General features: G+C 42.7%; 1 protein-coding gene across 1 annotated transcript; it reads left to right on the top strand.

The window, feature by feature from the left end:
• Positions 1–1,574: 1,574 nt before the first annotated feature.
• On the top strand, positions 1,575–16,634 carry FARSA (phenylalanyl-tRNA synthetase subunit alpha). Its single transcript, XM_060763595.2, has 13 exons — positions 1,575–1,832; positions 5,125–5,262; positions 5,510–5,608; positions 6,839–6,957; positions 7,154–7,246; positions 7,790–7,918; positions 8,598–8,713; positions 10,963–11,047; positions 12,120–12,219; positions 12,515–12,683; positions 12,819–12,896; positions 15,352–15,466; positions 16,227–16,634. Exons 1-13 carry the CDS (start codon positions 1,590–1,592, stop codon positions 16,330–16,332), a joined length of 1,590 nt encoding a protein of 529 aa, XP_060619578.2. The 5' UTR covers positions 1,575–1,589; the 3' UTR covers positions 16,333–16,634.
• Positions 16,635–17,808: the final 1,174 nt, after the last annotated feature.

Raw genomic sequence — 17,808 nt, 5'->3', positions numbered from 1 at the left:
TCTGTACTATCTACTGGATAATCCAGATTATCTGCTTTGAACTGGATATGAGTCTACACTGCCATATAATTCAGTTCAAAGCAAATAATCTAGATTTTTCAAAATATATATTTTATTAGAGATGAGGGGGGGAAAGGGGAAGGTATTTTCGTTCTACAGGTAAAGTGGGAGAACAAAAATCTATATAAATAAAAATGTAATGTTTGTTTGTGGTATTAACAGAACTCAAAAACCAGTGAGCCAAGTGACACCAAATTTGGACAGCATACACTTAACAACCTAATGTATGTCATTCACTCAATTTTTTAAAATTTTGTCATTTGGGAGTTGTAGTTGCTGGGTTTTTTAGTTCACCTACAATCAAAGAGCATGCTGAACCCCAACGAAAGAATTTGGCCAAACTTCCCACACAGAAACCCCATACTTAAGGCCACCCAGTCCAACTCCCTTCACCAGGGCAAGAAAACTTAATCAAAGCCCTCCTGACAAAGAGCCATCCAGCCAAAGATATAGATTTTTTGTGTGTGTGTGTCAGGAGTGTCCTGTTGTGAGAGAATTGGCCGTCTGCAAGGACAGCATCTATTTATTTTTTTTGTCGTGTCAGGAGCAACTTGAGAAACTGCAAGTTGCTTCTGATGTGAGAGAATTGGCTGTCTGCAAGGACGTTGCCCAGGGGACGCCTGGATGATTTTGATGTTTTATCATCCTTGTGGGAGGCTTCTCTCATGTCCCCGCATGAGGAGCTGGAGCTGATAGAGGGAGCTCATCCGCCTCTCCCCGGATTCGAACCTGCGACCTGTCAGTCTTCAGTCCTGCCGACACAGGGGTTTAACCCACTGCACCATCGGGGGCTCCGTGATATAGATATGATTATATAGATATAGATATGATTCACACACATACATAGAGTATCATAGATTTGAAAGGGACTAGTAGAGAAGGACGATGATATGTTGCATGTTGCAGAGTGGGCAAACCAGACACTCTCCACATCAACACTGACAAAGAAACCACAAGAAATACTGTTTTCCCACAAGCATAAAGACATTACATATATTAGAAACCAACACTTTCTCATTACTTTATTTTCCAGATCACCAGACTGGGCCACAGCAACACGTGGCAAGGGACGGCTAGTATGATAGTAAAGTAGGAAAATAAGATATAAAAAAAGAGGAAAAGGAAGAGAAGTTTTGAAGATTGTCAGAATATAACGAGAAAAAGAAAAAATACAAAAAACCGGAAAAACTATATATAATAATCTGGATTATTAAAGAGCAGTGTAGAAGGGGCCTGAGAAAAGCTTAAACAGGTCGTTATATTTACAACCCTGAGGTAAATTCTGGACAATGCTAACACTGACCGACTTGTCTGGTATGTTTACGAGACAATGTGATGCACTTTAGTCGACTTTTGCTACGCACATGGCGCCCTCGGTCTGTATGAGAGGAACCGGAAGTTCACTAGATATATCCAGCCGGCTTTCCTCCCTTCCGGCCCTCCCGCCTCCCAAGCCCTCCGCTTCTAAGACGACTTGACGCGACAGGAAGCCGTTTCCGCCAGGGACGCTCTATCACAGGAAGCACTCTATGCGCCGGAAGCCCTTAGTCCTCACTTCCGCTTTCCTGTCAGGAGGCGCCGGGAAGATGTCTCCCACCATGGGGGAGGCGGCTGCCAGCTCTGGGTCAGCGGCGGAGCTGCTTTTACGACGGCTTGAGGCGGCGGGGGCTCACGGCGAGGCCGGGATTTGTAGCCTGGAGGCGGCCGCGGCCCTCGGTTTGGAGCACCAAGTGCTTGTCGGGGCGGTGAAGAGCCTGCAGTCGCTTGGCGAGGTAAGAGGGCCGAGGGGGAGGGGCTTGCTCATGGCCACGCCCCCTCGAGATGCCACTCTCTTGAGGGGATCCACCACCTGAAGAGCTGACCTCGCCTCTTCTGTTGTTTCATTGGCTGTTCAACATTTACACAAATGACCAGCCACTGCCAGAAGGGACAGAGTTTCATCTATACTGATGATCGTGCCATTACCGCTCAAGCAGGGAGCTATGAGATGGTTGAACAGAAGCTCTCTGAAGCTCTAGGTCAGTGTTTCTCAACCTAATGCCGCGACCCCTTAATACAGTTACTCATGTTGTGGTGACCCCCAACCATAACCCTAACATTATGAATCGCCATGTAAATAATGATCTGCAGGATGTATTTTCAGTCACTAGAGCAAATTTGGCACAAATACCCGGTATGCCCAAATCTGAATACTAGTGGGGTTGGCGGGGAAATTGATTCGATCATTTAGGAGTTGTAATTGCTGGAATTTATAGTTAACATGTAAACAAAGAGCATTCCGAACCCCACCAACAATGGAATTGGACCAAAGTTGGCACGGAGAACTCCCATGATCAACAAAAAATACTGGAAGGTTTGGTGGGCATTGACCTTGAGTTTGGGAGTTGTAGTTTGCCTACATCCAGAGAGCACTGTGGGCTCAAACAATGATGGATCTGGACCAAACTTGGTACGGATACTCAGTATGCCCAAATGTTAACACTGATGGGGTTTAGGAAAAATAGACTTTGACATTTGGGAGTTGTAGATACTGGGATTTATAGTTCACCTACAATCAAGGAGCATTCTGAACCCCACCAATGAGAGAATTGGGCCAAACTTCCCACACAGAACCCCCATGACCAACAGAAAATACTGTGTTTTCTGATGGTCTTTGGTGACCCCTCTGACACCCCTTCACGACCCCCTCAGGGTTCCCGACCCCCAGGTTGAGAAACACTGCTCTAGGTGCTCTTACAGCCTATTACAGGGAAAACCAGCTGATTTGTAACCCATCTAAAACACAGAGATGTGCTTTTCATTTTAAGAACAGGCAAGCAGAACAGCTTCAGGCAAGCAGAACTGCAGAACAGAGAGGGCCTTTTCGGTGCCCCCCCCCCCCCAACTCTGGAACTCACTTCCCAGGAACATCAGACATGCCCCAATTCTGGCAGTCTTTAGGAGGAATCTGAAAAGGTGGTTGTTCCATTGTGCCTTCACAGAATAAGGAAAACTCTCAGCAATATGCCCTCAAAATGCACTTTACCACTGCATTCCCTCATTTCTCTCTGAAAATCCTATCCCAGTTATATCCTACCTTGTTCACGTCAGCATTATTTTTTAATTTTAATCTATTACATTTGGCCCGGCCATTGGTTTTAAATGCTTGTACGTTACTGTTGATTGTTTATTGCCTATTTTTTGTTTATGTGATTTATTTGAATTGTATTGCATTGATTGTTTTATTGATGTTTTGTTTATTGATATTGTGGGCTTGGCCTCATGTAAGCTGCACCGAGTCCCTTGGGGAGATGGTAGCGGGGTACAAATAAAGTTTTTTTATTATTATTATTATTAGCATCCTGAGCTCTGAGGATTACCTGAGAAGGAATCCCACTGGAGCATTGCAGCACACCCAAATACCAGGAAGTCACTCTGGACTGTGCTCTGACTTACAAGAAGCACTGCCTGAATATCAAGCAAAAAGTAGGCGCTAGAAACAATATCATACGAAAGCTGACTGGCACAACCTGGGGATCACAACCAGATACAGTGAAGACATCCACCCTTGCACTATGCTACTCTGCTGCTGAGTACGCATGCCCAGTGTGGAACACATCTCACCACGCTAAAACAATGGATGTGGCTCTTAATGAGACATGCTGCATTATCACGGGGTGTCTGCGCCCTACACCACTGGAGAAATTACACTGTTTAACCCAGGGGTCTTCAAACTTTTTAAGCAGAGGGCCAGGTCACAGTCCCTCAAACTGTTGGGAGGGCTGGATTATAATTTGAAAAAAAACATGAATTAATTCCTATGCATACTGCACATATCTAATTGGTAGTGCAAAAAACACTCAAAAACAATACAATAATTAAAATGAAGAACAACTTTAACAAATATAAACTTATTAGTATTTCAGTGGGAAGTGTGGGCCTACTTTTGGCTGATGAAATAGGGTTGTTGTTGTTGTGTGCTTTTAAGTCATTTCAGACTTAGGTTGACCCTGAGCAAGGGCTGGGTAAATGACCTTCGAGGGCCGTATCCGGCCCCCGAACCTTAGTTTTGAGGACCCTGGTTTAGCTGGTATCGCACAACCTGCCATCCACAGGGGAGTAGCAACCAATAATGAAAGGACTAAGGCAGTGACATCTCCTTCCCACTCCTTGTTTGGGTATCAGCCAGAATGCCAACAATTTAAATCAAGAAATAGTTTTCTAAGATCTACAGAGACACTCGCTGGAACACCTCAGCAAGCAGGAGTCCAAAAGTGGCAGGCTAAAACCCAGAACCTCAATCAATGGCTGATACCAAATGAGAGACTCCCCCCTGGGCACACAGAAAACTGGGCGACTTGGAAGGCGCTGAACAGATTGCGCTCTGGCACCACGAGATGCAGAGCCAACCTTAGAAGGAGAAGGATTATATTCAGTGTTGACAGAAATGCACTTCCACTGCACTGTGATGTTTTAGTGCAAGGTCAGTCCTGTTCTGACTTGAAATCAGTTATCTCAGGAGATATCCCAGTAAAGATGTCTTCTAAAGGAATAATGGTAAGAAATGTTATCAATCAGTCATGGCTTCCATAGCTTCATCATATCTCCCTGCACACAGTGAGCTTGAGGACGACAGAGTGAAGGTGAGGGTTCATGTGTTGGAATGTGAATAGATGTCCCTGAAGTTTAGAAAACTAGCCTATGAGAGAGAAGGTTGGGCTAGAATAAAGCCAGAATGATGTTTTCCCTGACATATATGCACACACACACACCAGTGTACAAAAACAATTGACCATGTGAACCTCTAGGTCAGATGGGAGTGGTTGATCCAGACACAGGCTTCTCTTCTCAGGATAAACTTGTTTTGTGTGGGAAATATGATGCTTTCATGGTGTTTCAGATGCTGTTTCAGATGAAAAGGGAAGGGAGAGGCTGTATGTTTGTGGGCTGGCTCCTGGTTAGGACCACAGTTACTGCTTTTTTTTCTTTCAAATCTTTTTTCTCCCTCCCTGCTGCTACTTTCAGCCCCATCCCATTTCATTTAGGTGATTTCCACCCTTGAAGATGTTCTCATTTTCTGTTTAGGTGATTGAGGCAGAACAGCGTACATCCAAGAAGTGGGAGCTGACACCTGAGGGCCAAGAAATTGTACAAAAAGGAAGCCATGAAGTTAGAGTCTTTAACAGCATCCCTTCTGAGGGTCTGGTCCAGAGTGAGCTGATGGTAATATTTTTTTCTCATATACTGATTAAACTAGAGTGTAAGTGAAGAATGAGTAGACTTTCCTTATCTGTCCCCGTTTGAATATTTGATGGAGGTCTCAGTTCAAATTTCTTCTCCTCCAGATGTACTTGAAGCAGAAAGAGCACTATGTTTCTTCATTATTTATATTGGCTAGGGCTTGTGATGGGGGGCAGGTTAGCATTTGACATTGCACCTGTGGGCTCATGTTTCCTTTGTTTCTCTGTAGAAGCTCCCAAGTGGAAAAGTGGGATTCAGCAAAGCAATGTCCAATAAATGGATCAAACTAGACAAGGACTCAGAAGGTGGACCTCGGATCTTCCGGGTGGTAGGTCACTCTAGCTCTCTATCTACCTTGTGGATTTGTTTCTGCAGGACAGTATCTTGCCTTGTGTTCAAAGTGGTTACATAGTTTCCTTAACAACATTACTGTTGAATGCAGCACTATCTCTGTATTACTACTACTGTGTTTAATAAAAATTATTTATATCTCACTGTTTTCTGATTATTCTGGTTGAGTTAGAGTAAAATTATGACTGTAAAAACAATGCATGTCAAAACATTTTACAAGGCAATAAAACAGCTATATAGAAACTTTAAAAAAACCCTTAAAATCTGCACCCGCATAGCATTAAAAGCCAATCCTAGTGGGTTTGTAAAAGCCTGAAAGCATAAAAATGTTTTGACCTACTATTTTAGAAAGAGATACAATCTTTTTCAGATGATCTTTTTAGATAACTTGGGCCTAGTAAGCTGTCTAGGGCTGTGTGTATCAAAAACATGAAATTTTGAATTGTGCCCAGAAATGGATTGATTGCCAATAGAACAGTCGCAACAAGAGAAGTATGGATGTTAAAGATCCAGCATTACGAGCTCTGGAGATTCCAACATCCCAGGTAGCCCAGGCAGAGATACTGTTGAGCAGTAGGGTGGGTGATATAACAACAGAACCTCTAGTCCAGCCTTCTTCAACATGTGGCCCTCCAGGTGTTTGGGCCTGTATTTCCCAGATGCCTAGCCCGCTTGTTTGTTGTTGTTCATTCGTTCAGTTATTTCCGACTCTTCGTGACCTCATGGACCATTCCACGCCAGGTCTCCCTGTCGGCCGTCACCACCCCCAGCTCCTTCAAGGTCAATCCAATCACTTCAAGGATCCCATCCATCCATCTTGCCCTTGGTCGGCCCCTCTTCCTTTTTCCCAGCTTGTTTAATGGTCGGGAATTCTGAGAGCTGAAGTCCAAAACATCTGAAGGGCCACAAGTTGGAGAGGCCTGCCCTAGTCTGTCCTAGTTATAGAGTGCTGCCTTAGTCTGTCCCTAACAGTGTTGCAGTTCCACCTCCCCATCCCATAGGTTTTGCCACTGTGAATCCTGGTGGGCAAAGCTGAGAGAGATTAACCCCAGCCTTATCCAATCAGATCTCATGATTATTCAGGATCAAGTTCTGAATAGCAGCTGCTTCTCCAACCTGGTCAACCAAACTAGAGGAATCCATGGTTAATGGGACAGGAACAAGAACATCGGGGCTCTTTCCTCAAAGGACAATTTTTCTTTCCCAGGTGGACTCCGTAGAGGATTCGGTGAGGGAGAAGCTGCTCCAGGTACAGCGAGGAGAGGCTGACCGCCTCGAAGAGAAGGACAGGAATGAACTGAAAAAGCGGAAACTTTTGACAGAAGTGTGAGTTTAATTTCATCATCCCACTCATTACGATCTGTTTCTCAAGACTTGTTTTTGCTTTAAAAAATGCTTGTTGAGTTTTTCTCTTTGCAAGTGTTGGCCAGAAATGTATGTTGTGATGTGCAAATTCTTCAGCAGGAATTCAGATGTTCTTCTGTCCAACAGAAGCAGCAGTAACACATTTGTTTATTTTCAGGACTCTAAAGTCATACTGGATCAAAAAGGGAAATGCTTTTAGTACAAGTGTTGCCAAGCAGGAAACAGATCTCACTCCAGAGATGATTGCCAGGTGAGGAACCATTATGGTTATACTTTGGTCTGTGATCCAGAATTGAGGTTTCTCACCTGAATTTGTTTTTATGTCCCCAGTCAGACAGCTACCGAATTCTTGGTTTCACATAATTTCTGCAATAGTCCCATAGCTATATGGTGAAAAGGATTTTTGTAGATTTTATCAGCTCTTCAGTCTATTTGAGTCGCTTGAGGGCTGAGAAAAGCGGTAAATAAATAAAGTAAATAAAAAAATAACAAAAGTAAATAAATAAGTTTATTTCACCTCCTTAATGTGTTGGTAGCTGCCTCTTTTGTAAACAGAGTTTCTATATCTCAGTGGTTCTCAACCTGTCGGTCCCCAGATGTTTTGGCCTTCAACTCCCAGAAATCCTAACAGCTGCTAAACTTGCTGGGATTTCTAAAAGTTGTAGGCCACAACACCTGGGGACCCACAAGTTGAGAACTACTGCTATAGCTGAATTAAAAAATGATTTGAAAGGAACCCTATTCCAACATTAACTCTTGTTCTGTTTGCTCTCACCCATCCCCGCATTTGCAGTGGTTCTTGGAGAGATTTGAATTTCAAGGCGTATAACTTTGAGGCACTGGGCATCATGCCTGAAAGTGGGCATCTCCATCCATTGCTGAAAGTCCGCAGCCAGTTCCGGCAGATCTTCCTTGAAATGGGGTATGTATTCTTTTTCTGCAAAATCCCGGTGAAGCCTGGGGCTGAGACAACAAAATGTGTTGTTCTATAACAGCGGTCCTCAAACATTTTAAACAGTCCCTCAAACTGTTGGAGGGTTGGATTATAATTTGAAAAAAACATGCCTGAATTCCTATGCACACTGCACATATCTAACTTGTAGTGCAAAAACACTTTAAAACAATACAATAATTAGAATGAAGAACAATTTTAACAAATATAAACTTATTAGTACTTCAATGGGAAGTGTGGGCCTCCATTTGGCTGATGAGATAGGATTGTTGTTGTTGTGTGCTTTCAAGTCGTTTCAGACTTAGGTTGACCCTGCGCGAGGGCCGGGTAAATGACCTAGGAGGGCCGTATCCAGCCTCCAGGCCTTAGTTTGAGGATCCTTGTTCTGTAATATACTCATTTAAGGGGACAGCCAACCTGGATTTTCCTTTTCACCAGTATGGAATATATAATATCATTATTGAAGTTCTCCTGTGGGGAAGACAGTGCTGGCAAAAAAGTCTGTTGCTGCAGTAAACTTCCCACTGCTTTTTTTAGGTTTAAGAAGATTCTTGATGTTTTCTGTCCAAATATGGGGTTGTTTTCCTGTAGCTTATTAGTAGCTCCTCCTGTGACTGCCTTGTATAGCTGTCTTGTTGACCTTCTTTAGTTTTACAGAAATGCCAACTGATAATTTCATTGAGAGCTCCTTTTGGAACTTTGATGCCTTGTACCAACCACAGCAGCATCCAGCCCGGGACCAGCATGACACTTTCTTCATCAAAGGTCAGTTGGTCGGCGTTCATCTGACCACCCACTCCTGCCCTTTCATAGCTAGGATATCAAGGCCTTATGATTTCTCCTTTTAGGGGTTGGTCACAATCAAGATCTGAGACTTTAGGATGTGGATTCCCAATATGCCAATTGCAAGAGACCTGCAACTTGACTGCCATCATTGTTTGACAGATCCTGTCATAAAGCACACACCCCGTTCATTGTTTTGTATCACGCAGTGTTTTTGTGAGCATCTAAAACAGCTTCCATTTACAATAAGACGTCTCCAAAGAAATGCATTGTTGATTGTCCAAGAAAAGGATGGGGAAGTGACATAAGAGAGATTTGTATTTCAATATAGAGGAGAGGGAAGGAAGAAAGCACATAGTTTGAACTGTACATATAGGACTTGCACATGGTCGTGTAGTGAAAGCACACACTCCCAAACTGTACATACTGTATGGGAGTATATATATGCAGTGCATGGCCAAAGCATGTGTGCATGCATTTATTTTCTGTGGTATCAAATTTTGATCCAGTAGAATTTAATTCTTAAATGTGGATGATTTTCATGTAGGATTCTACTCTATCCCAAACTGCCATTTGCCCCCAATATTACTGAAGCATAAGGCCTAGAACAGGGGTCCACAAACTTTTTAAACAGAGTCATTAAAAAAGTCACAGTCCCTCAAACTTTTGGAGGGCCGGATTATAATTCGAAAAAACCATGACTGAATTGCTATGCACACTGCACATACCTTATTTGGAATGCCAAAAACACTTAAAAACAATACAATAATTAAAACGAAAATTTTAACAAATATAAACTTATTAGTATTTCAATGTGAAGCGTGGCTGATGAGATAGGATTGTTGTTGTTGTGTGTTTTCAAGTAGTTTCAGACTTAGGTTGCCCCTGAGCGAGGGCCGGGTAAATGACCTTGGAGGGCCGGATGGTCCTTGGGCCTTAGTTTGAGGACCCCTGGCCTAGATCTAATACACAGGTTCTTAGAAACACACATAATTTTACCAACCTGTTCTTTCTTGTCTCGTATACCACCACTAAATCATAGCCTCACTCTGTGTTCACTGATGTGTTCTGTGACTTAATGGCCATTTTGTTGTCATTTCATGTAGAAATCATGAAAATCTATGCTTTGAGACCATTTTTGTGTCACGGCAGTACTTAGATTTTGACTTTTGCTGTGCAGCCTGTAGAAAGCAACACACATTTTATTGTAGTGATCAGAATGAGGCTCCCGTGCTTTTTAAAAAAGGAAATTTGCAATGATCTGTGTTTTGGTTTACCATGCCCCTTGCCTTCTTGATGTTTTGTAATAACAAGTGGCCCATGGAAGAACCTGGAGGCCACCTCATCCCAAGGTGGTGGGTGGATCCTTTCCCCTGCTTGTGGCATGGATGACTGTCAGGAATGACTTTTCAATGACTTTGAAGCATAGAGTCCCCCTCGGGGTGAGAAAAGCAGTATATAAATGCTGTAAATAAATAAATAAATACATTCTTTTTATTGCAATTTCCAGTGTGAGAGGGTACATCAGATTACAGAAAATCATTTAGACATACAGACGTACAGATTCTATGCAACTACATTGGATTTACAATTTCATTGGTTAAACAGACAAAGGGGAGTTACACTTTATTCAACATTCACACCACATGTACACACATTCATCCTCAGGCATTCAAATATTACAATATCATTTTCTCCCTCCTTGGAGAAGCACCTCTTAGGCCAGACCCTGCTTTCCTGCAGAAGGTCAGTGTACAGTTCCAAAACTTCCATAACGCCATAACTTCAACACACTGAAATGCCGAAACGTCTTTCCCTAAGCACAATGCCAAGGACCAGATCTCTGTTTTCCATACAGCAGAACCTGACTCCTTGCACAAAATCTAAGACTCCAAAAGCGCACAACTTCCTCTTCCCTGTGACTAGGTGTATATGGCTAGGTGTGGTTCCCACGACAGCCATTTCAAGGTGGTCACTTCCCCATAACTTTGAGCCATGTCCCCTTCCCAAAATGGGGACCTTTGACAAGTGCCCTTCATTTTGGGCTGGATTTAAGTGATAAGGCCCTCTATTTTACTAGAGAAGAGTAAACATGAAATCTTCTGGAAGCCTTTCTTACTCTGGATCTAGAATGCAACAGAGCACTTACTCTAAGCTATTTCACTTATTTTTCCAATGCACTGGATGGCCCCTCCATCCCCATGTCACTAACTTTGTCTCATTCCTTCCAGATCCTGCTGAAGCCATTGAGTTTCCCATGGATTATCTGAAAAGGGTAAAGAGGGTTCATTCACAAGGAGGTTATGGCTCTCAAGGGTGAGATTCAATGCACATTTTTAATGGCTGGGTCTGGCAGTGTAAGAAAACAAACAATATTGATGACAAGCCTGTGGATGTTGATAACTGCTGATGTATTGTATTTTATATGTTATATGTTGTGCAGCACCATTGTGTGCGACTTTGTAAGCTGCCCGAGTCCCAATGGGAGATGGTGGTGGGACATGAACAAAGTTTAAAAAAATATATTATTATTATTATTATTATTATTATTATTATTATTATTATCTTCAAATTTGTGTAGTTCCTTGCCCAGTTCATTGCAGGGCTAATTGCTAGTGCTTGCAATAGAAAGCTCTTTTTCCAATTCCTGAGAACAACAGGGTCACCCTTTGGTTATTGTCCTCAGAATGCACTTTACTACTGGTTTAGGATTGACTGCGCTCCCTCATCTCTTTTAAAACCCTATACCAGATATATCCTACCTTGTTCATACCCAGCGATTATTTATTTTTTTAAATTTGTTGGGCTTTTTAATTATGTGTTGTTCTATTGATAATGTTGTGTCTTTTATTGTCTATGTTTTTTTAATTGCTTGTATTGTTGTTATTATTGTTTGTATTGTTGTGTTTGGGCTCAGCCTCATGTAAGCCGCACCGAGTCCCTTGGGGAGATGGTAGCGGGGTACAAATAAAGTGTTGTTGTTGTTATTATTATTATTATTATTATTATTATTATTATTATTATTAGCCACTCTGAGTCCCTTGGGGAGATGGTGGCAGGGTATAAATAAAGATTATTATTATTATTATTATTATTATTATTGATGCATTTGCTACAAGCATGAAAAAAAGAGGAAATGAAAGCCTCCCATGGTGGAATTTAGTCTCCTATTTTTATTAGTCACTCCACTCTTCATAGCTGTGGTTTGAGATATATTACTTTGCAATGAAAAGTAGAGTTGGGAATGGGCATTTTTATGATGTTTGAGAGAGCAAAATATCAAATCTTATATAAACAGCAATGCTTATTATGGCCTGTTCTTCAACCCTATGCCTCAGATGCTGTCTTTTGAAGTCAACCAAATATCTTTCCACTCTTACCTTCCCAGGTACAAATATGACTGGAAAATAGAGGATGCTCGGAAGAACCTCCTTAGGACGCATACAACTGCTGCCAGTGCCCGCATCCTCTATCAATTAGCACAGCAGGTAGCTACCCAGTAATACTGGTTCCTGCTTTGCACTATCTTGACTATTGAGTGATGAAAAAAATGAAGAACTTCATTGACATGCAGGAGTGGGCAAATACTGCTTCCCAAAGGTGTATATCCTATATCACAGCCAATGTGGAGCCAGCATTGCCTACTCCTATTGCAAATTAGCAGTGAGAGTCATCTAAACTTGGTAGGGCAGGGCTCGCCTAAGTGTGGGTGCTCTGTTTTCTAAGATTAAAATAGCTGACCCTAGTCAAAGTGTAAGCTCGTAACAAATCCTTTTCCTACAGGAAAAATTCACCCCTGCCAAATACTTCTCGATCGACCGCGTCTTCAGAAATGAGACCTTGGATGCCACACACTTGGCGGAGTTCCATCAGATTGAAGGGGTGGTGGCCGATTATGGCCTGACCCTGGGGGACCTGATGGGTGTCCTGAAGGAGTTTTTCACCAAGTTAGGTAGGAGTTGCTTCATGATTAAAATGGAGGTGGACATTAGAGGGCAGGTCTGGGCATGGGTAGAAGTCTAGGAGAAAGGCTCTTTGTGTGGGTTGTCCCCCTCTTTCCATGAACCAAGTTTTATCTCTCTGGCAGGAATCACTCAGCTGCGCTTCAAGCCTGCATACAATCCTTATACAGAGCCCAGCATGGAGGTTTTCAGCTATCACCAAGGTAAGTGCCAAGAAATAAGTAGATGCAGAAATAATTGGGGACCTTTCCTCTGCTTTTTCTGTTGGGAAGTAAAGTTTCCCAATAGATAACTTGTTGGCAGCAGCTGTAGTGTTTTTCAGGAAACAGAACAAGCTGTTTCAACACTATGATCCCCACTGGGATTCTTACCGATGAGGTATTTTAGCTTGCCATCTCAGCTAGGAAAACAGCTGCACACTAAATGCACAAAGGAATTCTGATGGTGCCCAGTTTAGTCTTTGATAATCCCCTTATGACTCATGCCAGTGGGGAAAAAAACCTAGTCATCCTGATAATGGAAAAGCATCCTAATGCAGACGGTATTATCAACAACCCTGACATTCTGGCTTGTCGCCTTTGTAGAAATTCTTGTTTCCCAGGTGGTCTAATTTGAAGAACATGCCCCATGTTTTTACAGAATAGCATCCTAGCACTTCTCATTAAATACACGTTCATGTATCTCTTTCCAGACATGTCATCTCTTTCAGATTTTAATTATACAGGGTGAGGCAGCATAACTTCCTTTTTTAAAATGCGAGCCATTCAGTCGGTTGAAGTTGGTAGCGGCGTGCTTGTGGTCTCGATCAAGAGGCGGGAGTATAAAGTTTTGTCCTGACACAGTTCAGTCGCCATCATGCGTTGGGACAGTGAGGAGTGTGCTTTTGCCGTTGAGGCCTACTTTTCAAGCGGATTTGGAGTGGCCGGCCCGCTCTCCAGATTTGGCCCCTTGTGATTTTTTTTCTATGGGGTTTTTTGAAATCCCGTGTTTATGTGAACCGTCCAAGGACCCAACAAGATTTGAAGACCAACATCCAGGAAGAAATTGCCAACATAACGCCTGCTATGCTGGCAAGAGTCATGACAAACACCAGAAATTGGTTTACTCAGTGTATGGAGAATGGGGGATGTCACCTACCTAATTTGATCTTCAAAACTATGTAAAACAAAACTTTAGGTATGCGCCTACATTATAAAAAAAAATTCTGATTCATACAATGGGTTTTATTAAGTTTTGAAAAAAGGAAGTTATGCTGCCTCACCCTGTACTTTAAAAATACTTTGTAGAACATGGCAGAACTTGTCAAAATATTTTAAAAGGCAATAGGAAACAGAATATCATTTGATTCCTGTTTTGACAGGAAGCAGAGCCTATTTATATCTTGCCACCTCCCAAATAAAACCCAAGACTTCAAAATGCAATGCTTGAATTGTCTTAGGCAGCCATTTGAACATGAAGTCATTCTGCTCTCTTTGCCTTGTGCCTTAATCTTTCTCATATTCTCCATGATAGCTGTGGGACTGAGCAAACTGTTACTCACTGTTTTCTCTTGATATAAGGCAGGGGTCCTCAAACTAAGGCCCGGGGGCCAGATACGGCCCTCCAAGGTCATTTACCCGACCCTCTCTCAGGGTCAACCTAAGTCTGAAACGACTTGAAAGTACACAACAACAACAATCCTATCCTATCAGCCAAAAGTAGGCCCACACTTTCCATTGAAATACTAATAAGTATTTATTTATTTATTTGCAGCTTTTATATTCCTCCCTTCTTACCCCACAGGGGACTCAGGGCGGATTACAGTGTACACATATATGGCAAACATTCAATGCCAATTTTGACATACAACATATACAGACATAGACAGAGGCTATTTAACGTTTTCTGGCCGCCAGGGGAGCTGGCGACACTGATGAAGTACTTCCGTATTCCCCGCATGCTTTTTGCTGGAGTGCTTGCTGGAGTCTTTTTTTTATGGCCTCATAAATTAGTTAATTTAGCCTCCCCACACTTTAAGGTGGTACCTAATTTTCCTACTTGACAAATACAACTGTCTTTCGGGTTGCAAAGGTCGACAACAGGCTACACAATTGGTTGGAAACCCACTCCAACCCGGGCTGGCTTCAAACTCATGACCTTTTGGTCAGAGTGATCTTAATGCAGCTGACACTCAGCCAGCTGCGCCACAATCCCGGTGCTTCATTTTAATTATTGTACTGTTTTGTTTTTTTTTGTTTTTTTGCACTACAAATACAGTATGCGTAGTGTGCATAGGGATTCATTCATGTTTTTTTTTTCAAATTATATTCCAGCCCTCCAAGAGTTTGAGGGACTGTGACCTGGCCCTCTGTTTAAAAAGTTTGAGGACCCTTGATATAAGGTGTGGAAATATTGAGACATTTCTTTCTGTACTCTTTACATATAAATACAACACATGATCATCCCCATCTCTATCTTGGCCTTCCAAGATACTGTGGGAATTTCCTACCTTCCATAGGAGATCCCCACTGTAATTTGACTCATGTCCCACAAGTGTGTGCAAATTGGATTTCTGCAATCAGCTTGAAATTTGTTTATAAGGAGTCCTGATGCTGCCCGAGACCTTAGGCTAAGCTGTCTGCTACCTTAACACTATAACAAACTGCCACTTTCTTGCAGGATTGAAGAAATGGGTGGAAGTGGGCAATTCAGGAGTCTTCCGCCCAGAAATGTTGCTTCCCATGGGCTTGCCAGATGGGGTGTCTGTCATCGCCTGGGGACTATCTCTTGAGCGGTGAGTATCTTTGAGTCTTGGGAAGATGGACTAACCCTTTTGGTCCACTTTAGAATTATCTTTTTAGATTGTATCCTGTCAGAAGGCCTATGCATGCTCCTCCAGGTATTTTGGACTTTAACTCCCAGAAATCCCAGGCAGCTTCCCGGCTGTTAGGAATTGTGGGAGCTTAAGTCCAAAACACTTGGAGGGCTGAAGTTTGTCCATGCCTGGCTTGTAGGCTGTGGATGTCTCTGTGATAGGGACCAAATGCTTCCCAAACTCACATTGCACTCTTCTAAGTCTCTTACATAGGCAGGAACTGAAATTAATCTAAACAAACCTTCGTCTGCAATTGGCACCTTGTGTCTCTGAGGCTCTAATCTCTGCCATGAGACTGGATGACCCAAGCCATGTGTCCTCCTCACCTCTGGAGGATTAGACCTCATTCACCTCCTGACCCGGAACACAGTCAGCAGGTTATTCACCCGGATCAAACTGGTGGAGCGGCATCAGCACCATGCAGGGATCGTGGGCAAGGGTGTGCCCTTGGCTGTATTATTAGAGGTTTTGAATGACGTTATGTACAGTTAGGCTTTCAAGAAAATCTCAGATTACACTTCTGCTTGTACATAGCTGCTCTTTTTCCTGCATTTCTATTAGTATGTAAACTGGGGTTATTTTTTTTATTTTGACCTTTTCATACTGACCCCAGCATTTTTGTGGGCTTATAAAACATTTCCAAGGAATTCCTCCTGAGACCTCTCTTCCTCTTTTCCAGTCCTACCATGATCAAGTATGGCATCAATAATATTCGGGAGTTGGTTGGTCACAAGGTCAATCTGCAGATGGTATATGACAGCCCGCTCTGCCGCTTGGATGCCTAAGTTCAAGACTCTTCCCTCTTTCTTCAGACCTATTTATTACTGCTTATCCTTGCTGGAACATTGGGGTCTTTCACAGTTCTGGATGGCAAAGCGGAGTAGCTGAAAAGCTGCCCAAGACTGCATCTTTACAGAGGAATGGTGACTCTCGACTTGCAATCCCAAATTGTATGGATTAAATATGTCTCAGTGCAAGGCAGGATTGGTGGCTGCTTTAGTTTCTGATGCTCTTGCAGGGTAGCCAGGCAATGTTTCAACCATATCCGGTTAAAGAGTAACATATTTGCATAAATGTCTGCACTTTTCATTGTCTTCTGGCATTCCTTCTTAAAAACCTTGAATTTCAGAGGGAGGGGATGAGTGGGGCCAGGAGAGAAACTCACTTGCTCTTTATGGAGACAGAGAAAACCAGCTGTGTGTCATTTCCCCATCTCGCACTGCTTCTGTAACTCTGTCCTCTAATCACTTCCTATGAATTCCTCTTCCCCGCTACATAATTTTGTTTGTAAAGTATATAACTTCTAAACTCTAAAATTACAACAGCAAAACAACAGAAACAATCTGGGACATCTGTTCACCTCTCACCAAAAGATTGCCCCAGGCACTGCCAGGCCATCAAATGCTAATCAAGGTGGTCAGTTGAAACATTCACACCTAGCTCCAGCAGACAAGAGTCCTTTGTCCCACCCTGGTCATTCCACAGATATATAAACCCCTTTTCCTAGTTCCAACAGACCTCACTACCTCTGAAGATGCTTGCCATAGATGCAGGCGAAATGTCAGGAGATAATGCCTTTAGAACATGACCATATAGCCCGAAAAAACCTACAACAACCCAGTGATTCCAGCCATGAAAGCCTTTGACAATCTATATAAATAAAAATGTAATGTTCGTTTGTGGTATTCACGGAACTCAAAAACCCCTGGAAGAATTGACACCAAATTTGGACACAAGACACTTAACAACCCAATGTATGTCCTTCACTCAAAAAAAAATTGATTTTGTCATTTGGGAGTTGTAGTTGCTGGGATTTATAGTTCACCTACAATCAAAGAGCATTCTGAACCGACCAATGATGGAATTGAACCGAAACTTGGCACACAGGACTCCCATGACCAACAGAAAATACTGGAAGGGTTTGGTGGGCAGTGTCCTTTGGCTTTGGAGTTGTAGTTCACCTACAACCAGAGATCACTGTGGACTCAAACAATGATGAATCTGGACCAAACTCTACACAAAGACTCAATATGCCCAAATGTGAACACTGGTGGAGTTTGGGGAAAATAAAATCTTGGCATTTGGGAGTTGTAGTTGCTGGGATTTGTAGTTCACCTACAATCACAGAGCATTCTGAACCCCACCAACAATAGAATTGGGCCAAACCTCCCACACAGAACCCCCACGTGGGCCACAGCAACACGTGGCAGGGGATGGCTAGTACATATTTAACTTCTCCTTCTTGCCTCTAGTCCCTCTGT

The sequence above is a fragment of the Anolis sagrei genome, chromosome 2 (genome assembly GCF_037176765.1).
Source record: "Anolis sagrei isolate rAnoSag1 chromosome 2, rAnoSag1.mat, whole genome shotgun sequence".
NCBI lineage: Eukaryota > Metazoa > Chordata > Lepidosauria > Squamata > Dactyloidae > Anolis > Anolis sagrei.
The sequence above is the reverse complement of the archived record's forward strand: the minus strand, read 5'-3'. Positions and strand labels throughout refer to the sequence as shown.

Excerpts from the sequence above, each read along its gene's own strand:
- FARSA (XM_060763595.2), top strand. The coding sequence starts at position 1,590 with ATGCGCCGGAAGCCCTTAGTCCTCACTTCCGCTTTCCTGTCAGGAGGC. Across the intron at positions 7,247-7,789 it reads ACTCCAGAGATGATTGCCAG|TGGTTCTTGGAGAGATTTGA; the intron begins GTGAGGAACCAT and ends CCGCATTTGCAG. Across the intron at positions 12,684-12,818 it reads GGAGTTTTTCACCAAGTTAG|GAATCACTCAGCTGCGCTTC; the intron begins GTAGGAGTTGCT and ends TCTCTCTGGCAG.